Source organism: Littorina saxatilis, linkage group LG1 (assembly GCF_037325665.1).
Source record: "Littorina saxatilis isolate snail1 linkage group LG1, US_GU_Lsax_2.0, whole genome shotgun sequence".
Taxonomy (NCBI): domain Eukaryota; kingdom Metazoa; phylum Mollusca; class Gastropoda; order Littorinimorpha; family Littorinidae; genus Littorina; species Littorina saxatilis.
The window spans coordinates 13,651,021-13,674,354 of record NC_090245.1 but is presented as its reverse complement, the minus strand read 5'-3'; the positions used below and the strand labels follow the sequence as shown (position 1 = coordinate 13,674,354).

General features: G+C 44.4%; 1 protein-coding gene across 1 annotated transcript; it reads left to right on the top strand.

Moving 5' to 3' along the window:
- Positions 1-12,119: 12,119 nt before the first annotated feature.
- On the top strand, positions 12,120-19,071 carry LOC138965828 (toll-like receptor 4). Its single transcript, XM_070337957.1, has 4 exons — positions 12,120-14,075; positions 15,708-16,168; positions 16,199-16,382; positions 17,077-19,071. The coding sequence occupies exons 1-4, from the start codon at positions 12,120-12,122 to the stop codon at positions 17,356-17,358; spliced, it is 2,883 nt and encodes a 960-aa protein (XP_070194058.1). The 3' UTR covers positions 17,359-19,071.
- The last annotated feature ends 4,263 nt before the right edge of the window (positions 19,072-23,334 follow it).

Genomic DNA, 23,334 nt, shown 5'->3' with positions numbered 1-23,334 from the left:
CCTGACGCAATTCTGCGGCAGTTCTTGGTCCTGGGCGTAACTGGTTGAGCTTTCTTTGAAGTTGGTCCCAGAAATGTTCAATGGGATTCAAATCTGGGCTGAGGGCCGGCCAGGCCATAATGTCGATGTCATTGTGCTGCAGGAAGGCCTGGGTGACCCTGGCTGTGTGCGGGCGAGCGCTATCTTGCTGCAGAACACAGTTTCTGCGCGCCTGGAAAAAGGGCACAACATGAGGCTGTAGGATCTGGTCAATATATAACGCTGTGCTGTGATGCCGTTTCCCCGACCAGGACCAAGATTGTTAAAAAACACAGGTCCCAGGGATTGGTTGAGGCCGATTCCACCCCAGACCATGACGTTTGGTCCACCCTGGGCATCGTGTTCCATGACACAGGCACCAGCATAGTGTTCACCTCTTCTTGGCCACATTCTGACACGCCCATCAACATGACTAATGCAGTAACGGCTCTCATCGGTGAACAGAATGTTTCGCCATTAGAGACTTTAATATTAAGGGCTACCACATTCATATGGTTGGCATTTTCGTGGTTGCAAAAGACACTCGGCGGGGGAACACCATGTGTCGCTAGTACAGCGGTTAAGAGGACAGAAGAATTTCGTTTCGCTGGTCGCACCGGTTCAGAAGTGTCGATCAGATAATACCAGCTGCCTCACTTCTGCTGAAACGCATCAGATACTCAGGCCACAACTCAACACATCATAAACTTTAACTGCTTCATGCATTTTTCTCCTCTAGGCGGCTTGACCAGCCGACTGAAAAGTTGAGTCGGCCTGATGTTTGGGTCGCCATCTTGAAATTTCTTTCGTCTGCTCAGTCACTCACCCAATTCAAGCCTGCTTTACGGATTTTTAAATTTGATTTTTAAAAACATTTCAATGATAAATCGCGCCTAAAGATGTCAGAGCATACATCGATTACACAAGGTAGGCATATTTTATGACTATTCGAATATAAAACGCGACCGAAGTCACTTTCGTCAGAATGACCAATTCTACGAATTTCGTTTCTCTTGGCGAAGCGAATTTCTGTTCGTAGAGATCGGAAGTCACGTGTACTCAAAAAGGTGTGACGTTTTACAACCGAAAATGCCAACGAAACGAATGTGGTAGTGCTTCTTAATCTCTCTAATGTCTCCAGTTCCAGTTGATGTGATCCTGGGCCCACTGCTGGCGCGCCATGCGATGTCTTTGGTCCTCTAGCTGGACGGCAGTTTTGGAGGTCTCGCTCAGCAAGTCTTCGGCGTACTGTCTGGCCACTGATGGGTCTCTGGTGGTTACCGACGGTGTTCCTGGCTGTTTCATTGGCTGTATGGAATCAGTTTCTCAAATGATGTCGCAGGATCTGGCGATCTTGTCTCTGTGTGGTAACGCGAGGTCTTCCACTTCGTTGTGTATCAGCAGTTCTTCCAGTGTTGACAAAACGTTGCTGAAGGCGATATACTGTTGACAGATGCACATTGAAAGCGACTGCTACCGCTTCAGGGTCATCACCAGCCGATAATCGACCCACTGCCCTCTCGCGTTGTTCTGGTGTCAATCTTGGCATCTTGACTCTGTCAAAAGTTAGACTTGCAGTAAGCTGCCATGGTCTCTTTTTATTACATTTAGTCAAGTTTTGACTAAATGTTTTAACATAGAGGGGGAATCGAGACGAGGGTCGTGGTGTATGTGTCTCTCTGTCTGTGCGTGTGTGTGTGTAGAGCGATTCAGACCAAACTACTGGACCGATCTTTATGAAATTTTATATGAGAGTTCCTGGGAATGATATCCCCGGACGTTTTTTTTTCTTTTTTTCGATAAATACCTTTGATGACGTCATATCCGGCATTTTGTAAAAGTTGAGGCGGCACTGTCACACCCTCATTTTTCAATCAAATTGATTGAAATTTTGGCCAAGCAATCTTCGACGAAGGCCGGACTTCGGTATTGCATTTCAGCTTGGTGGCTTAAACATTAATAAATGACTTTGGTCATTAAAAATCTGAAAATTGTAAAAAAAAAAAAAATTATAAAAAGATCCAAATTTACGTCCATCTTATTCTTCATCATTTTCTGATTCCAAAAACATATAAATATGTTATATTTGGATTAAAAACAAGCTCTGAAAATTAAAAATATAAAAATTATGATCAAAATTAAATTTTTGAAATCAATTTAAAAACACTTTCATCTTATTCCTTGTCGGTTCCTGATTCCAAAAACATATAGATATGATATGTTTGGATTAAAAACACGCTCAGAAAGTTAAAACGAAGAGAGGTACAGAAAAGCGTGCTATCCTTCTCAGCGCAACTACTACCATGCTCTTCTTGTCAATTTCACTGCCTTTGCCACGAGCGGTGGACTGACGATGCTATACGAGTATACACACCGGTGACACTGTGACGGTTCCCCTACGCTTTGTGTCCGGTGCCCTGACCCTTTGTGTTCGGTTCCCACTCGGTTCCCACACGCCAAAATTCGCGGACAAAACATCCATTTATGGTAGTATTACGCAATGTTGCTCTCTGAGAATGGTCTTGTTAGATCTGTGAGTGTTTACACTACATGCCTAGGTGCTGTTGGATTGAAGGTTTTTGATATTTTAGCCGTTATTAGGTAGAATGCCTTCCACTTTACTGCAAAACTGCATAATTCGTAGCATCGGCAAGAAATATCCTACCAAAAAATGCCTGCTTGGAACTGTCGTTGGTCCAGCAAAAAGTTCAACATGTCTGTAGCAGACAGCCCAAGTTTCAAGATTGTAGGGCCATCCAAACAGCCGTAATAATAAAAACAACAAAAGTAGTCAGTGAAATTGGCTGTGTTCGGTCCCCACACACTTTTGTGACGTAGGCGTGACGGTTCCCATAATTCATTGTGTCGGTCCCCACTTTCTGTGTCGGACCCCACTTTCGACCTAATTTCTCTGTGACGGACCCCACAACCAGCCTATTTTGTGTCGGTCCCCACACCTTCTTGGATTTATGACTTGCCGGTTACTTGTATCATTGTATTCATTGAATCTAATTGTCTCGGAGTTATTTTTCAGCAAAAACCGGCAAGGCAGCACCTTTTGTGATACCAAGTAAGTCAGATGACATCAGTATGTGTGTGTATGTGTGTGTGTGAGAGAGAGAGAGAGAGAGAGAGAGAGAGAGAGAGAGAGAGAGAGAGAGAGAGAGAGAGAGAGAGAGAGACTAACTTTATTAGTTTATGCCACAAATAATATGTAGAGGTTACATGCCGAGTCTCAGTGATTATCAAAAATAATGGTCGAAGTTAGCGGATCATGAAAAATGCGAGCTTTAGCGAGCTTTTTCATGACCGCGAACTGAGACCATTATTTTTGATAATCACTGAGACGAGGTGTGTAACCTCTTTATTCCTCCTTTCTTCAGTTATTCAAAGAAAAGAGGAGTTTATTTGCGAAAGTTTGATCGAATCCTATTCTCTCAACCAGTCAACCTGCGCAGGCGATCGATTAATGCGCGGTTGTATAGTTCCGTGCAAATCATTCCATTCTGTTAACACTTCTTGTCAGTTTTCCTATTTTGGGCTAAAATCAAGTACACAGATATGCTGTTATTCTGCTGTGGCGGCAAAGGCAGATATTGTGTGTTCTGTATATGTTTTGGTATCGCTCAGGATAATGTTTTTTCGTCAAATGGGACTAGCAGACGAACTTTTGCACCCGTGTTCCAACGTTAAAAACTGTATGAAGTTAAGTTTTCTGGGGAAAATAGTGTATGAAACCCCTTTATGTTGTTTAAATTGATGAGATGTGTGCATTTGGTTGCGTGTGATCTGTTTATTAAATGAAATATTGTTGAAAACTGACCGTCGGATTGCAGTCTGTTGTCGAAGGAACTGAGTGAAAAGAAGGGGAACTACTCTTGTCGCTAGACAAAGTATGAGTTACTTGCCTTGGGAAATTGCTTGTGATGAACGGCTTGACGGCACGGCAGATGAGATTCAGAAAACAACCGAACTCATGGATTTTATATGGAGATGCATGTGTTCAGGCCTGTAGTTGTTAATTTAAATGCGGTATGTTTGTATTGTTTGCTCCAGAGATGTATACTTCGTACATTAGAGCGTTCGGTACTTTTCAGTCGCAAAAAGTAGTACCGAAACAGAACAACCTCTCAACCCATTGCACTATCGAGGATTCAGGCTGTTGCTGGGTCGTTATTTGTTTGGTTGCTGGGTGATTATCGAAAAATAACTACCCCTACAAGTTTACAGAGGTAAAGAAGCAGAGGGGGGAATAAGTAGAGGTTACATGCCGAGTCTCAGTGATTATCAAAAATAATGGTCGAAGTTAGCGGATCATGAAAAATGCGAGCTTTAGCGAGCTTTTTCATGACCGCGAACTGAGACCATTATTTTTGATAATCACTGAGACGAGGTGTGTAACCTCTTTATTCCTCCTTTCTTCAGTTATTCAAAGAAAAGAGGAGGTTTTTTGCGAAAGTTTGATCGAATCCTATTCACTCAACCAGTCAACCTGCGCAGGCGATCGATTAATGCGCGGTTGTATAGTTCCGTGCAAATCCTTCCATTCTGTTAACACTTCTTGTCAGTTTTCCTATTTTGGACTAAAATCAAGTACACAGATATGCTGTTATTCTGCTGTGGCGGCAAAGGCAGATATTGTGTGTTCTGTATATGTTTTGGTATCGGTTAGGATAATGTTCTTTCGTCAAATAGGAATAGCAGACGAACTTTTGCACCCGTGTTCCAACGTTAAAAACTGTATGAAGTTAAGTTTTCTGGGGAAAATAGTGTATGAAACCGCTTTATGTTGTTTAAATTGATGAGATGTGTGCATTTGGTTGCGTGTGATCTGTTTATTAAATGAAATATTGTTGAAAACTGACCGTCGGATTGCAGTCTGTTGTCGAAGAAACTGAGTGAAAAGAAGGGGAACTACTCTTGTCGCTAGACAAAGTATGAGTTACTTGCCTTGGGAAATTGCTTGTGATGAACGTCTGATCTAGATTCAGAAAACAACCGAACTCATGGATTTTATATGGAGATTCATGTGTTCAGGCCTGTAGTTGTTAATTTAAATGCGGTATGTTTGTATTGTTTGCTCCAGAGATGTATACTTCGTACATTAGAGCGTTCTGAACTTTTCAGTCGCAAAAAGTAGTACCGAAACAGAACAGCTTCTCAACCCATTGCACTATCAAGGATTCAGGCTGTTGCTGGGTCGTTATTTGTTTGGTTGCTGGGTCATTATCGAAAAATAACTACCCCTACAAGTTTACAGAGGTAAAGAAGCAGAGGGGGGAATAAGTGTCTTTATCCACGCTTGTTGTAAGAGGCAACTTTTCCCAGCTCCTTGTGTTCATGACTGCTTTCTCTTAAAATTAATTACTTTATGACAGTCAGAATACAATGGAACAAGGCTACATAAACCCTGACAGCCTACGACAACGGCCCGACTAAGGCTCAACACCGCGCCAATAAATTCAGCATTGGGCCAATGTTGGGCCATGATTGCTCCGTTTTCGTAGGCTATCAGGGTCAAAGATACATATTGGTAAACTAGTAAAATACATGTTCAGCATCATCAGCAATACCACAAAAGGATTAAAACAAGAAATTCCTCCGATAGGAACTACACCCCCGTCAAAGGGAAATAACCTTCTCAGTTGGTGGCAGTGAGAATGGTTATTTCCCTTTGACCAACGGGGGTGTCCGTCTATACCAGGCCTTGTATAATTTTAATCCACCAATAACTCCCTAACCGTGTGTTTGACTGGTCCCAATTTTTGTAAGGACCGTCTCAGGAATGTATAGAACCTGTTCACCAAGTTTGGTGACGATAGGTCCGTTCATTCTTGAGATCTACTTGTGAACACAAACACATCGAGTGAAACCTATACACACCCCTATACCGGGGGTGTAAAAATCCTATTAGCTGTATGTCAGCGGCACAATGCAACCAGAACCAGCGTTTATGTGGAGTGATCGGGTGCTGGTCACTACCGCGAGCGTCACTACCGCGAGTACCACTACCGCGTCTCACACTAAAGTTGTGTTTCCGTACCCGCGATAGCGTTTTTCCAGCGGTGCGACGAAAATCAAGCAGATAGAAAATGACCAGGAGTGTTTCCACACGCGCGACGCGTTAGCGGCGCGACAAGCGGCAAGCGACGCGATTTTTTTGAAAGGGTCCTGGAGCGATTTTTTCGCGTTGTCGCGCGGCAACGCGGGAGTTTACAGATTTTACCGCATGTTTAAAACGCAAGTACGGAAACACGTCACGCGTTTGCGCGCGTTTTCTTTTGTTGCTGCCGCTGTCGCGGGTACGGAAACAGAACTTACCGCGAGTACGACACTACCGCGAGTACGACACTACCGCGAGTATAACACTACCGCGTGTCACACTACCGCGAGTATAACATTACCGCGTGTCATTTTATGACTTCCATGGCTGAAGGCAAAGGTTGAAATGTTTCCTTGAAATATAAAACAAAAAGGCCTGGTCTGTTCTCTGAACACTAATTCAATGTTTGTCATGCTAACCAAGAACTCAAAACGATCAGAACACACTATCAGAATACATATAGAATGGGTTGCTTCCAATCAAAGCCGTTAGAACACAAACTCACAAGAAGTAAGTTTGCATGCGTTCTCTCTACGGTTATGGTACTCGCGGTTGTGGTACGCGCGGTAGTGTGACACGCGGCAGTGTTATACTCGCGGTAGTGTCGTACTCGCGGTAGTGTGACACGCGGTAGTGTTACCCGCGGTAGTGTCGTACTCGCCGTAGTGTGACACGCGGTAGTGACGCTCGCGGTAGTGTCGCATAACCGGAGTGATCTGGAAAGGTGTCAATCTCTCTCTCTCTCTCTCTCACTCTCTCTCTCTCTCTCTCTCTCTCTCTCTCTCTCACACATACACACACACACACACACACACACACACACACACACACACACACACACACACACACATACTGATGTCATCTGACTTACTTGGTATCACAAAAGGTGCTGCCTTGCCGGTTTTTGCTGAAAAATAACTCCGAGACAATTAGATTCAATGAATACAATGATACAAGTAACCGGCAAGTCATAAATCCAAGAAGGTGTGGGGACCGACACAAAATAGGCTGGTTGTGGGGTCCGTCACAGAGAAATTAGGTCGAAAGTGGGGTCCGACACAGAAAGTGGGGACCGACACAATGAATTATGGGAACCGTCACGCCTACGTCACAAAAGTGTGTGGGGACCGAACACAGCCAATTTCACTGACTACTTTTGTTGTTTTTATTATTACGGCTGTTTGGATGGCCCTACAATCTTGAAACTTGGGCTGTCTGCTACAGACATGTTGAACTTTTTGCTGGACCAACGACAGTTCCAAGCAGGCATTTTTTGGTAGGATATTTCTTGCCGATGCTACGAATTATGCAGTTTTGCAGTAAAGTGGAAGGCATTCTACCTAATAACGGCTAAAATATCAAAAACCTTCAATCCAACAGCACCTAGGCATGTAGTGTAAACACTCACAGATCTAACAAGACCATTCTCAGAGAGCAACATTGCGTAATACTACCATAAATGGATGTTTTGTCCGCGAATTTTGGCGTGTGGGAACCGAGTGGGAACCGAACACAAAGGGTCAGGGCACCGGACACAAAGCGTAGGGGAACCGTCACAGTGTCACCGGTGTGGTATAGTTATTACGGTCTTGCTGAAAAATTGCATTGCGTTCAGTTTCATTCTGTGAGTTCGACAGCTTGACAAAATGTTGTATTTTCGCCTTACGCGACTTGTTACTAATGCATCAGTGAACACATCTCACACATGAGGTTTCCCCTACTCCGCTTGCACGTGCTGTAAGCGCGCATCATACGTTTCACGTGGAAACTGCTTGTCCCGTGCGTTGAGACAGCAGCAATGGGAAAATATTCACACAACAGCTTTGTTACACATGACTGCATAGGGCATATCATCCTAAAAATTGTCACTATCAGATTAACTGCGTTTTTTAAAATCAAAATATCGAAAAATAATTCGCGTTTCTTTTGTTGCTCGGTATATATGTGTTGACATGCACATCTCTGCATTGACCTGCTGTATCATGCTCCTTCAGTAGAACCGATTTGTGAGACCTCAAAACTGAGAAAATCAGGTATTAAAAAAGTGAAGGCGTCTTAAAATGGAGGTCATTTTACGAACGTTATGAACAGATAACCTAAATAAACAACTAGGGTCATAAAAAGGGGGGTCTCGAGGGGGTCTGCAAAAGGGGGCTCCACTCTTATCTAGCTGATGAGCAGTATGCATCCAAACAGATTGCATTCTGAGCAAGCATGTTTAGCAAAGATTGCACGATTTTTGGCAATCGTGTGCTGCAATGAAATGTTTACATCCATGAGAACCAATTACTCGACTGCAGCCTCCCAGGGACAAATCGAAGCAAGATGCTGTCGTCGTTGTCTTTAATGGCAGAGCTGTTCCTGTGGGCAATGCCTTTGCTGTTGTGGGTTTGGCTGTTGCTGACGATATGGATAGTGTTGCAGGAGTTGTACATAGATGTTGCTATAACCGTCGGTTGTTTTGAGGGTATCGGGGATGTTGGCACTGCTTCCCCCCGCGGGTTAGGAGAAAGAATTTACCCGATGCTCCCCAGCATGTCGTAAGAGGCGACTAACGGATTCTGTTTCTCCTTTTACCCTTGTTAAGTGTTTCTTGTATAGAATATAGTCAATGTTTGTAAAGATTTTAGTCAAGCAGTATGTAAGAAATGTTAAGTCCTTTGTACTGGAAACTTGCATTCTCCCAGTGAGGTAATAAATTGTACTACGTTGCAAGCCCCTGGAGCAAATTTTTGATTCGTGCTTTTGTGAACAAGAAACAATTGACAAGTGGCTCTATCCCATCTCCCCCCTTTCGCCGTCGCGGTATAACCTTCGTGGTTGAAAACGACGTTAAACACTAAATAAAGAAAGAAAGTTGGCACTGCACAGGAAAAATGAACCACAATTCACATTAAAAACCTATTGAGATTTAAAACAAATAAAAAAAGTAAATGTTGTGAGCATTGTTACTTTCCAGCCACGTGTGTGTATGTATTTTACATTTTCCCTTTATTTATGCGGCCGGCTGCCAATACTGCTGATTCAAATGCGATACATTTTCCGTGTCACCGAAAATGTGTGAATGCAGAACTGTCAGTACTCACACAGGTCCGTGATATATATTTATACTACAGTGGATCTCCCCTCCCCAACCAAGACCCCCCGATTAACCCCTTCACTGCCCACCCCGTATGTAATACGTGGTCATTTTCGGTTTGTCCTACGCCCATAACCGTATCTCATACGTGGGATTTGTGTCAACAACATTTCAGGACATTTCTGAAAACTAAATGGGAGGTAACCACTGTCCAAGTACTTGTAGGGGTTCTAAACACAGTTCTTTCCCATAGACCGTTCGGATAATGCTGTTATACTGTGGCAGTGAAGGGGTTAAAGACACAGCCTCCATTTTTTAAGACCTGCTGGCTCTTTCCGGTGTTCTTATCAATAATCTAAATGTAAAATTCCCTCCTTACACACACACACACACACACGCGCGCGCGCGCGCGCACACACACACACAGTTAAAACTAACGCATCATATCAATCAATCAATCAATATCAATCAATATGAGGCTTATATCGCGCGTATTCCGTGGGAACAGTTCTAAGCGCAGGGATTTATTTTTTTATTTTTTTATTTTTATTTTATGCAATTTATATCGCGCACATATTCAAGGCGCAGGGATTTATTTATGCCGTGTGAGATGGAATTCTTTTTACACAATACATCACGCATTCACATCGGCCAGCAGATCGCAGCCATTTCGGCGCATATCCTACTTTTCACGGCCTATTATTCCAAGTCACACGGGTATTTTGGTGGACATTTTTGTCTATGCCTATACAATTTTGCCAGGAAAGGCCCTTTTGTCAATCGTGGGATCTTTAACGTGCACACCCCAATGTAGTGTACACGAAGGGACCTTGGTTTTTCGTCTCATCCGAAAGACTAGCACTTGAACCCACCACCTAGGTTAGGAAAGGGGGGAGAAAATTGCTAACGCCCTGACCCAGGGTCGAACTCGCAACCTCTCGCTTCCGAGCGCAAGTGCGTTACCACTCGGCCACCCAGTCCTCATATCAGCTCCATGTATAATTTTCAAAAGAAGGCAAACAGATAAAATAACTGTGTATTTGTTGTTGGTGCAGTTGTCCTTGAAGGAGATTTTGTGCAATCCTCACACACACACACACACACACATTCGCGCGTGCGCACGCAGGCCAAAAAAATGCACCTGCTTTAGAATAATGAACGTCTCGGAAGCCAAAGACATGTTCCGGGTTGACGTAAGATACAATCAGCGAAAACCACGAAGTTTAGAGGCGCACCTTCACCAACGTTTGTAACAGTTCGGGATTTCCCTCCCCATTTTAATGTGTCGAGAATTCAGTCATGCGGACAATAGCGGCCCGCTGATTCATTCATTTCAGTTGACGAGCGAACGGCTTTAGATTCTTTTCCCCCGGTATATGAATACAAATTTAGCAAATAACATTGGTTGAAAAGGCTTCCTGGTCGACACTTGAATTGTAAACTTTCAGAAGCACGGGATCAGTCCTGCAGTCGCTTGTTAGTTACTATTTGCTACTGGTGACAAACAAGCGGAATTGAGGCTGGAATTTACAAAGTAAACAAGAAAGCTGAAATTGTGTGTGCAGTGACCTACATCACTGTGAAATATAAAACCCTACAAAGAAAAGCAGCAGAGAATGCCATAGACGCCCTTTGGAGTAGTTTACGTGAGTAGACGTCGGTTTTCAGTAAACTGTTGCTATAATTCTGTACAACTTATTCCAAAAGCTGTGTCCCCATACACCGTAAAGGGGCGCACTTTCTTCAATCAAAAGATCATGCTCATGCTTTCATCCGGTTTTCTCACACTTGTCTTTTGGCATTTGTGTAGTTAATATTCTTTGATCGTTTCATTTGTGCCATTTTGTTTGTTTGTTTGTTTGTTTGCTTAACGCCCAGCCGACCACGAAGGGCCATATCAGGGCGGTGCTGCTTTGACATTTAACGTGCGCCACACACAAGACAGAAGTCGCAGCACAGGCTTCATGTCTCACCCAGTCACATTATTCTGACACCGGACCAACCAGTCCTAGCACTAACCCCATAATGCCAGACGCCAGGCGGAGCAGCCACTAGATTGCCAATTTTAAAGTCTTAGGTATGACCCGGCCGGGGTTCGAACCCACGACCTCCCGATCACGTGGCGGACGCCTTACCACTAGGCCAACCGTGCCGGTATTTGTGCCATTCAGTCATTGATTGACTGAATGGTTATCTGGGGAATGGGAAACGAGAGGGATCTCAGGGTGTGTGTGTGTGTGGGGGGGGGGGGGGATGTTTTGTGTGCGAATGTGTGGGTGGGTGTGTGCGTGGTAATTTTATCTGTTTCTATTTTTTCCTCGACTCCGGAGCCTTTCTTCTGTATCCCTGATGAAATTTCGTTTTCGATGCAAAACAGAAAATGTAGAATAACTCTTGGTAATTCTATTCGAATCGGCTAAATTGTTGTCTACCCAGCCTGTTTCCCGCAATAAAATCCCTTTACAAACAACAATGGCTTTTCAATGTTTGCAGTTCAAGTATTAGTTTTCACGCTAAACGTTTGTGAGCCTCCGTGGTAGTACGTTTGCCTGCAGATCCGGCGGTCTCGAGTTCGAGTCTCATAATTGGCAAGTCTTTTGTAAAAAAACAAAATCTCCATTTTTCAACTTTGTTTTCTTCTTTTCGAAACTCTATATATTTGTATTTTTTCTTTTTGATTTATCCCAAAGGTTTTAGTCGTGTATTGAAAATCGAATATAGTGCGTGAGTGCCCTTGAACAGCTTTCCCAGAATACCGTATTCTATTTTTAGTACGGGATATCCCCAAGAAAAGGTCAAAGGGCATATGTATCACCGCGTGTCGACTGCTGGTAATGGTAGTAAGGTACTTTTAGTATGATAGACTTCTGGTAGTTGTTGATAAGATTTCTCTCTCTTATTCTATGACGCAGATGCAAAATGGAAAAACGCAGCCTTGGGGTTTTAAGCTGCGATCTTGTGGTCTTCATCAGCGTTCTCTGTATGGTAATTGATGACGTCACAGCAGTTTCCTGCAACTTCGCAAAGTCAAAGGACGGATTAAAAGCTGAGTGTGATCACCGTCGACTGACCAAGTTTCCAGGCGACTACCCCGCTGCTGTGACAGGGCTAGATATCTCTTTTAACTTTCTCACCTCTATGGTTGGTCTGGCGGACCCTAGCTTCCTTGGTCTACGTCAGCTTGATGTCAGTCACAACACCCTGACGTCATTACCTGATGACGCTTTCCTGGACACGCCACACTTACAAGAGCTGAGCTTGGAGGACAACGCGCTGTCCTCGTTGTCGGGTGACGTCTTCCGGGGTCTGCACAATCTGACACAGCTGACACTAAGTAACACTAAACTGACGCAGCTGCCGCACGTGACACTCAGCCACGTGACTCAGCTGATTTCTCTAGATCTGAGTGACAACAAGTTACGCTCCGTGCCCACAGAAGCTTTATGTCACACTCCCAGATTGAAGATCTTGAATCTGGCAACAAACCAAATGCAGACTATAAATGACCGCAGCTTTCTGCCTCTACTAAACCTTAAAACCCTTTACTTGAAACATAACCAGATGTCTTTGCTACGCCCAGCGGTCTTCAGCGGTCTGCACAAACTGCGATTTCTTGACCTCAGTTTAAACATCCTGGCACTGGACAACAGCACCTACCCTCCTGGTGTGTTCAGTCCTCTCGTCGCCCTGGAAGTGCTGTACCTGGCGGGCAATGACGACAGCGCGGAGGGCGACTACCCTCTGAACGTGTTCACGCCGCTGCCTTCTCTGCGGACCCTGTCCATAGACACCTTCAGAGACTCTCACTTCGGTGCGGCTTTCACCTCGCTGACCCGTCTTACCTCCCTAACTTTAGGAGCCATTGACGGTCGAGGTTGCGACTTGAGGCGTCTGACCAACCACACGCTGCACGCTTTTCGTTACTCCGACCTGCGGACCTTGGTTATCAGTGGTTGCCCTTTGTTGCACGTGGAGACATGTGCCTTCTGTGACCTGCCCAAGCTTTCCAGCTTGACCGTGTGTCGTGGCCATCGTATTCTGCAGCCTTTGCTGCTTGCACTGTACGGTCTGCAGAACCAGACTATGGACCTCGTGGATTTTTCCAACAATAGGTATCTCGAACTGCCCACCATTTTGAGCACCACAAACGCCAAGTATCTCCTTAACACGTGCATTAAAAAGCTCGACCTGCACTATAACAAAATTGCTGGAATATCCTCCAGAGGTTTACACATAGGCTCAACGCTGCTGAAATGCCTGAGGCACATTGACATATCTCAGAACCAGCTGGGCTCTGATAAATCACCGGTTGCGAAAGTGGTACTTGGCATGACCAACGTAGAAATAATCGAGCTTCAGAATCAGAGAGCCTTCACTGTAGCGATGGACATATATCACACTGCCGGGGTCTCTTCCAAACAACAAAAATTCACCTTCCAGATAAACACGGCAAAATCGTTGAGAATATGCAACTTCAGGGGAGCCTTCAGAAACATTGCACAGCTGCCCCAGGGGATCAACTTCACACAGGGAGGAAACCTCACCACGCTGAATTTGGCCTACGACGGCGTCTACTACTGTGACGCTACCATCACCGGCCTCACGGCCATCACAGACTTTGACTTCAGCGGTAACGACTGCCGTGTCATGGGCACTGGCATCTTCCAGCACATGACCACTCTGCGACGCCTGAACATATCCAACGTACAGGTGACACGAGACTTTCTCCTGGCCAACGGTTCGGAGCTGCTTCGGCCCTTACGGGACCTTGAGGTCCTGGACCTGAGTGACAACGGCCTGCTGGATTTGCCTGAAGATCTGCTTCAATACCAACTCCATCTCAGCTGGCTTGGATTGGCTCGGAATCGCTTTCAGGTCAGAATTTATTTGTAGTTGTTTTGGGTTACTGGGCTTGTGTTTCTGGCTTTCTTTATCAAAGAGTCGCACACCCGACCCACATTGTCCCGCCTCCTTAGCTTTACCTCCCTTGCCCATCTTCAGCGCTGAAAGTCCACAAAATGGGGCACTGGCCTTTGGCTAGTACTTCTCATAATTTACTAGCCAGAGAGCAAATTTTACTCGCCAAACCAACCATTTGTTTCAGCAACTTTACTCGCATTTGGCGAGTAGATTAACATTTCTACTCGCCATTTACATGTTTGTACTCGCCACTTTCAGGCCTGATCTTACACATGTTGGTAGCCTACATAAATTGTTCAACCCCAGCTGAGTCCTTCACTCACAGCCTCTACTGTTTCTGAATTCTAAATTGGGCCATGGAAAGGAGAAGAGAATGCGTGCTGTAACTTTCCTTTTGCTCATCAGCGCAGCCTGTCCCAGTTCATATATCCATGCACAAATCCCTGGTCTACCTGTATTTAGTCTATAGATCTCGCTTTCCCTCTACAGACAGACAGAACCAGTTGTCGTATTTAGTCAATAAATTATGCCCACGCAGACATACCCTGACGTTTTTCACTCTCTCTGTTCATGCACAAATCACTGACCTATCTGAACCTCTTCTATCTCTTCGCAGAAAGAACCGGTTGTCCATGCCGACATCCTGTCCAATCGGGACATGTTTTCTCTGTGTAGATAGTACCAGTAGATGTGTCCATGCGGACATCCTGTCCAATCGGGACATGTTCTCTCTCTCTGTGAATATAATACCAGTAGATGTCTCCATGCCGACATCCTGTCCAATCGGGACATGTTCTTCTCTCTATCTGTGAAGATAATACCAGTAGATGTGTCCATACAGACATCCCTGTCCAATCGGGACATGTTCTCTCTGTGTAGATAGTACCAGTAGATGTGTCCATACAGACATCCCTGTCCAATCGGTACATGTTCTCTCTGTGTAGATAGTACCAGTAGATGTGTCCATACAGACATCCCTGTCCAATCTTGACATGTTCTCTCTCCGTGCAGACAGTACCAGTAGATGTGTCCATGCAGACATCCCTGTCATATATTGACGTCATGACCTGTTCTCTCTCTGTGTGCAGACAGTCCCAGTGGATGTGTCCATGCAGACATCCCTGTCATATCTTGACGTCATGACCTGTTCTCTCTCTGTGTGCAGACAGTACCAGTGGATGTGTCCATGCAGACATCCCTGTCATATCTTGACGCCATGACCTGTTCTCTCTCTGTGTGCAGGCAGTACCAGTGGATGTGTCCATGCAGACATCCCTGTCATATCTTGACGCCATGACCTGTTCTCTCTCTCCGTGCAGGCAGTACCAGTGGATGTGTCCATGCAGACATCCCTGTCCAATCTTGACATGTTCTCTCTTCGTGCAGGCAGTACCAGTGGATGTGTCCAAGCAGACATCCCTGTCCAATCTTGACATGTTCTCTCTCCGTGCAGGCAGTACCAGTGGATGTGTCCATGCAGACATCCCTGTCCAATTTTGACATGTTCTCTCTCCGTGCAGGCAGTACCAGTGGATGTGTCCATGCAGACATCCCTGTCCAATCTTGACATGTTCTCTCTCCGTGCAGGCAGTACCAGTGGATGTGTCCATGCAGACATCCCTGTCATATCTAGACCTTTCCTACAACATGATCCCCTCCATGGACCCTGACTTCAGGCAAACCCTGGACAACCTGGCAGCAAACCACACCGTCACACTGCGCCTGCGCGGCAACCCCTTGACCTGCACGTGCAAGTCGATGGACATGGTCCGCTGGCTGGCCACCACCGTCGTCAGGCTGGACGGCGACAACCACAACCTGGCCTACGACGACGACTACGACGACAACGGCCGCGACTACCCCTGTGTCCTCGAGGACGGCGGGATGGGCAGCACGGGATCCATGATGGCGGAGTGGGAGGCTCATTGGCGACGCTGTGTGGGACTGGCCTTCCTGACAGTGTCCGCGGTGGCGCTACTGGTACAAGTGTTGGGCTTGCTGCTGACGTACCTGCTGTGGACCAAGTGGACGTACGTGTGTCACGCCTGGTACGTGCTGCGTCACCTGTGACTGCCGCGCCGCCACGACTTTGTGAAGGACGCAGTGTTCGTGCACGCTGAAGACGACGTGGAGCTAGCCGAGAAGGTGCGGGATGCTGTGGGGGCAGGCAGACCCGGTCTGCGGCTGAAGCTATTGGACGACATCCGTCCTGGCTCCAACCTGGCTGACGAGATAGCCCGCTCTGTGGAGAGTAGCTGGAAGGTTGGTGTCCCTTGCCATCATCGTGCTGTACAGTGGAACTCCCTTTTTAAGAACTCCAATGTTATAACACAAATATATGATACGAAAACAGCAATGTGTCTTACAAAAGGCACAATGTGTCTTGTCAATACCAGGTGCACAAGACTGATTATCATGTGTCACCGCGAAACCATAGTAGTCAGATCATATCAAGGGGAGCTTCGCGTATAACATAAGATACGGATACGGACTGCCTTTAAAGACCTTACTTTTTCACATTTTCTGTTCATAGCCTCTGTTAATTTACCTCCAATTTAAGACTCCTTCCTTCCTATAACCTGATTTTCTCGGATTTTTGGAGGTCGTAAAAAGAGGGTTCAACTGTATCCACTGTGGATTTGCTTTTCAGACATTGCCACTGCTGATTATCAACACCAACACAAGGTGGTACTGCTGGTGATGCAGACCTAGTGTCTTACCAGTCGACTTTATCAGTTTGACGTGGCCCTGAGCCTATCGGTAGTCAGCTCAGTATGTGCTCAAGGTGGGACTGCTAATGAGACAGATGTTCCTCCAGGATGACTGGTCCGGGTACTCGCTAGTCAGCGTGGTCTTTGTGTGTGTTCAGGTGGTACTGCTGATGATGACGCAGATGTTCCTCCAGGATGACTGGTCCTCGTATTCAGTAATCAGCGTGGTCTTTGTATCCATTCAGGTGGTACTGCTGGTGACGCAGACCTTCCTTCAGGACGACTGGTCCGGGTACTCAGCACTGCAGGCTCAGGGCAGCATCAGCGACGCCTTGCCGGATCGTGTGCTGGTGCTGATGATGGGACCGCTGCAGCCCTGGATACCCACAGAGCCCAGCCACCTGTCCATGAGGACACTGCTGCGTAGGATCCCCGAGAGCTGTGTGTACCACGTGTCCGAGGCTGTCAGCTCTCGCAACAGCATATGGGCCACACTGGGAGACCGTATTGCCAGGGACCCAAATTGACCTGGTGTTTATCTGAAGTTCTTGTCTTTGTCATAAAGATAAGTGCTGTCACCTCTCGCACAACTTTTTGGCCATTCTGGGAGACCGTATTAATTGCCAGGGACTTAAATTGACCCGGTGTTCATCTCAAATTCTTGTCTTTGTCACCTCTCGCCACACTTTCTTGGCCATTATGGGAGACCGTATTAAAAAAAAAAGTTTTTGACTTTGTCATAGAGATAAGTGCTGTCACCTCTCGCCACAACTTTTGCTACTCTGGGAGACCGTATTAATTGCCAGGGACCCAAATTGACCTGATTTTCATCTGAAGTTCTTGCGTTTGTCATAAAGATAAGTGCTGTCACCTCTCGCCACAACTTCTTGGCCATTCTGGGAGACTGTATTTATTGCCAGGGACCATAAATGCGGTGTTCATCTGAAGTTCTTGTCTTTGTCATAGAGATAAGTGCTGTCACCTCTCGCCACAACTTCTTGGCCACTCTTTGAGACCGTATTGCTAGGGACCCGAATTGACCCGGTGAAGGGTTGTGTCGAGGATTAAAACGGAAACTGTTCGTTTTTGTCGATTTTTTTTAAACTAGAGCTTGAAAAGTTGGCTTCACGTGCTATTTCCCAAGAAAAGTATTGCAACTTGCGCATGGGCTATCAGACTTTTCCACAAAACCACTATTTTCTAAACATTCTATTGTGGATATATGAAAACGAATCAACAATCAAATGTCATGATCACACCTGAGGAAGAGTGATGGAGGGACAATATAGAACACACACAAAACCCAGTTAACCAGTTACTTAATTTCCGGTTAATTGGAGAAAAAAAACTGTGTACCAACTTTTTAAACTAACCATGAAGCATAGAAAACAAACATAAATGAACTTAAGCGGGTAAAAATGATAATTAATGTCCAAAACTTTGTCAAATCCACGTTAAGGTATCCCTTTAACCACAGCAAAAAAATATGAATACCCTTTTAACGTGCTAACGTTTTAACTTAGTTAACTGTGGTGCTTCTACTTCCCCAACCTCCACCAAATTTGGCACACACAAAGACCAAAAACCTGCTTCTAGTAAAAACAAATCTTCGGGTATATCTTGATTCACAACTTACCATGAGCAGACAAGTGAGTCACATTTGCAGTACATCCTACCTGGAGATTCGCAGAGAAGCCAAGATCAGGCATTTTTTTACCAAGAAGGCTGCCACACAGCTCGTCTGTGCACGTGTTACACCTCGCATTGACTACTGCAATTCTCTCTTGGCTGGCATTTCATCTGATCAGCTATCTCGCATTCAACGAGTTCAGAACAGTGCAGTTAAGGTAATTCTCAGAAAGAAGCGCAGGGATCATGCTACGCCACTGCTGAATCATTTCCACTGGCTTCCAGTGCAACAGAGAATACAGTACAAGCTGGGCACTCTCGCTTTCAACTACTGTCATGGCACCCTCCCTTCTTACTTGTCATCAAAACTGACAAAGTACTCTCCAACTAGGTCCCTGAAGTCCTCATCCCAGCCGCTCCTCACAGTCGCTAGAGCTACACTAAAATCAGCTGGACAAAGATCATTTAGATATCAACTCCCTACACTCTGGAACTCACTTCCCCTAGCGGTCCGCCAGTCTCCTTCACTACCATCATTTAAGATTAAACTGAAGACTCACCTGTACAAATCTGCCTTTTACTAAAATGAACAAAGTAATTAGGACATTGAAGCTGTGGTGTAATGTGTGCATGTGACTTCTGAGTGAATGTGCTGAATGATAAGTTTGCTTGTTGACTAGTTGTTAGTTGTCCCACAGTCTATGTTACATCTTCGTTCTGTTTTAGATCTGTACGCTTTTATGTGAGTTCTGTTTTATTCCCGAGTACGCTAGTACTTGGGCTCAGCAGACTTTAAGCGTGTGTCTGTGTGTGTGTGTGTGTGTCTTTCTCCACTTAACAGCTTATTGCTGGGAAGCTACTGGGCGCAGTTCGTTCAAAAGTTGATACACTAACTTGATAATAGGTCCGATTGATCGTATTAAAACTTCATAATGTTACCTGGGACCTAAATGCGAAATAAACCACAAAAACGACTTGGCGGTGGGACGAATTCAGACGGAGCAACAGCCAGCCATTGAGCTGATAAAACAGCCGAACGCGTCACACAGAGACGAGAAATAATTATTATAGCGTCGTAAAAAGCATGCGTATCGCATGCGAGACGATTTGCCAGGCTTTGCGCGTTGTGTGTTTGAATAATTTGATTTTTTGTGTACCCCATTTTCTACCAAGCGTTGGTTGCTCGGTCGCGACTGCGGTGGTTTAGAGGTCGCGATTTTGTGTTTTGATTCTTTTCATATTAATTTGTATTTTTTCTTATGGTTTCCTTTGTTTACATATGTTTCAGTCTTTTACCTTCACTTTACATTAAAGAATTTGGTAAAACTACCTGGGGCGTGATAAATGCAAGAATCCGCGAGCCAGGACAGTAAAAGAACTTCGTGGGCCACCAGTTCACCAGTTATGAAGAGGGTCGGCAGTATATTTTTCACTGTGATCAAATAAAAGAGAAAGGCCAGTCACCACGCACATCCTCGGCTCGCATGCAATGTAGTTATATAGCAAAGGGAATGCCTGTAATTCACACAGAGTAATCACTTGGTCTTAAACGTGCACAAGACAAAAACTTTCATACTGGAGAAGCGAGCCAGTCTGAAGAGTACTCGGGGCCAGCGCGAGCGTTTTTTATTGTCAGACTTTTTATGTGTAACTATGTGTCTATTACTTATCTTACGTGGTTTTGTTTGATTTTTTTCATCTTTTCAAAAACAATTTTTTCTAGATTATTTTATATAACTATAAGTGGTCGTTGTCTATGAATTGGCTTAAAGGAAGGGGCTTTGTTTAAGTTTGCCCAGGATCAGATGGATAGAGAAGAGAGAAGTCAGGAAAGGGAGGCAAAGAAAGTTGAGGCTGAGACAAAAAGATTAGAAGTTGAGGCTGAGACAAAGAAGATAGAAGCTGAGGCGGAGACAAAAAGATTAGAGGTAGAGGCTGAGACAAAAAAAATTAGAAGTTGAGGCTGAGACAAAAAGGTTAGAAATTGAGGCAAATAGGGATGCAAAAAGGATAGACGCGGATACTGAGGCAAGGAAAATGGATTTGGAGTTTAAGAAAGTAGAAGCGCAGCAAAGTACAGGTGGAAATGTAGGTGGGAAATCAGGTCCCAGCATCAGGCCCCAGTACCCAAAACTCCCCATGTTCAAGGAAGATAAAGATGACATTGACAGTTTTTTTGTACAGATTTGAAACGCATGCAAAAGCGAACAAATGGAGTGATTCAGAGTGGGCCACATACTTATCAGCTTATCTGGAAGGTGGAGCTTTGTCATTGTTTCATTCATTGTTTTCTGAAGCCATGGATCAGCGTGACCTGTTAAAAAAAGCTAAACAATTCCAAGATTATAAAACAGCTAGAAATAGGTTAAAAAAAACATGGTTCGTGACTCAAAGAAAGCTTACTTTAATAAACTCGTTGAGAATAACCGGGATATCTCGCAGATCTGGCGTGCACTAAATTCACTCATCAGAGGTTCCACCTCTAACTCCACCCAGATCCCCCGTCACTTAACGCCAGACATCTTTAACTCTCACTTTTCGTCTGTAGCTACCTCTCTTAGCAACCCTGACAATGCCTCTCCCAACAACTCTGACAATCTATCCCTCTACTGCAAACAAAAGACGGCGAATAAAGCACCCTTTCAAATCCCACCCATTGCAGTGCACGAATTAGGACGACTGATTTCACAACTTCAGAACAAAAAATCTTCAGGACCTGATGAAATCAGCAACCACTTATTAAAACTCTCCCTTCCTTACACAGTTGACTCTCTCACATATATCTTCAATCTCTGCATACAGCGCAATACCTTTCCGCAAGCACTAAAGAAAGCTAAAGTTATTCCTCTCCCCAAATCCAAAAACACTTCTGATGTTAGCAACTACCGCCCTATTTCCTTACTCTCAGTACTATCAAAGCTTCTTGAAAGACATATTCACATTAATCTCACACAATACATCGACCGTTTGGCCCTTTTCCACCCCTTGCAGTCTGGTTTCCGCAGTAACCACTCATGTTCTACTGCGCTCTCGCTTTTGACAGACAAATGTCTGTCAGCCATAAATTCCTCCCAGCTCTCTGGGGTCGTATACTTAGATTTTTCTAAGGCCTTTGACCTCGTTGATCATAAAATTCTCCTCAACAAATTATCACTATATCTCAACGGATCTGACTCTCTGTCTTTCTTTCAGTCTTTCCTTGAAAACCGATCGCAACAAGTCTATGTACATGGTGCGTACTCAAGAGAGGAATCCGTGTTATATGGAGTACCCCAGGGCTCTGTCTTAGGTCCTATTCTTTTCTGTATTTACGTTAATGACCTTCCATTTCACTTCTCTGACAACTCAGTAGAATGCCACATGCTCGCTGATGACACAACACTACGGAGACAAAATAGACGCCTTGACAATATTCAACAATCTCTTCAGCACACCCGTAGAGACATCTCACAATGGTGACCAAGCACCCGAATATCTAACTCACTTGTTTCAATCAACACCTTCTCGGTATTCCACCTTCAAGCATAATCTGGCCTGCCCGAAGCCACACATTGACATATTTAAAACTAGTCTTTCATACTCGGGAGCCTATGTCTGGAACTCCCTACCTGCATGCTTAAAATCGATCAGTAACCTTAAAACATTCAAAACACATCTGCAAAAATACATTCAAACATCACTTTAATGTGATGTGCCTGGTTGCTCAAACGTATGTATGCCTTCTATCCTTCTGAAATGTGCATGTGTGTGTCTTGCGTCAACTTGGTGTGTGTTCTGATAATGTATGGTTGTATTGCCCGTATTGTGATATCTGTATATCACATGTCTGTAAAGAATGATCTTATTCTTATATTACTATTATTGCGTGTGTCTGCGTTTCATCATAAAAAGTTTGTTCCTATGTATTCCCATTTCGATTATAACCATTTTGCTTAGATCAGGACTAGCTGTAAGAAAGGTCCTACGGACCTAATGCTATCTTTCCTGTAATAAAGTTCAAAGTTCTCTCTCTCTCTTCCTCTCTCTCTCTCTCTTCCTCTCTCTCTCTCTCTCTCTCCTCTCTCTCTCTCTCTCTCTCTCTCTAAAAAAAAATAAAAAGTCTTCCGGACTTGATGGAATAAGTAATAAGTTATTAAAATTGTCTACTCCTTATATAGTAGAGTCTCTGACTTATGTTTATAATTTATGTATTCAACACAATGTTTTTCCAAAAGAATTTAAAAAAGCGAAAGTCATACCTTTGCCAAAGAAAAAAGGTTCTCAAGACTTAAATGATTTTAGACCTATATCTTTGTTATCTGTATTATCTAAGCCTCTTGAAAGGCATGTTCAAAAACATCTGGTTACTTATTTGGAGGACCACAATCTCTTGCATCAACTTCAGTCTGGTTTTCGCTCTCAACATTCATGTAACACTGCCCTTGCCAGATTAACTGATTCATGGTACTCATCCATTAATAGGTTAGACATTTCTGGTGATGTTTTCTTGGACCTAAAAAAAAGCTTTTGACCTCGTGGATCACGAGATCCTTCTACAGAAATTAAAATGTTATTTGAAAAGTTCTAGCACTGTCGCTTTTTTTTACTCTTATCTTAGAGAGAGGGTTCAATCTGTATACGTACACGATACGTACTCTTCTCAGGGCACTGTGAAATGTGGAGTGCCACAGGGGTCTGTTTTGGGACCTGTATTATTTTGCATGTATATAAATGATTTGCCCTTGTACCTACAGTCTGAATCTGTTGAGTGTCATATGTTAGCAGATGATACTACCTTACATGCAACAGGAAAAGCCCTGCACAAATTCAAGACAAATTACAACAGAGCCTAAACGATGTTTCTGAGTGGTGTTCTGCAAATCGTATGCTTATTA

What these genes read in the sequence shown, in the direction of transcription:
- LOC138965828 (XM_070337957.1), top strand. Translation starts at nt 12,120, where the DNA reads ATGGAAAAACGCAGCCTTGGGGTTTTAAGCTGCGATCTTGTGGTCTTC. An exon ending in TGGCTCGGAATCGCTTTCAG is followed by an intron (nt 14,076 to 15,707) that starts GTCAGAATTTAT and finishes CTCTCCGTGCAG; the next exon opens with GCAGTACCAGTGGATGTGTC. An exon ending in ACGTACGTGTGTCACGCCTG is followed by an intron (nt 16,169 to 16,198) that starts GTACGTGCTGCG and finishes GTGACTGCCGCG; the next exon opens with CCGCCACGACTTTGTGAAGG.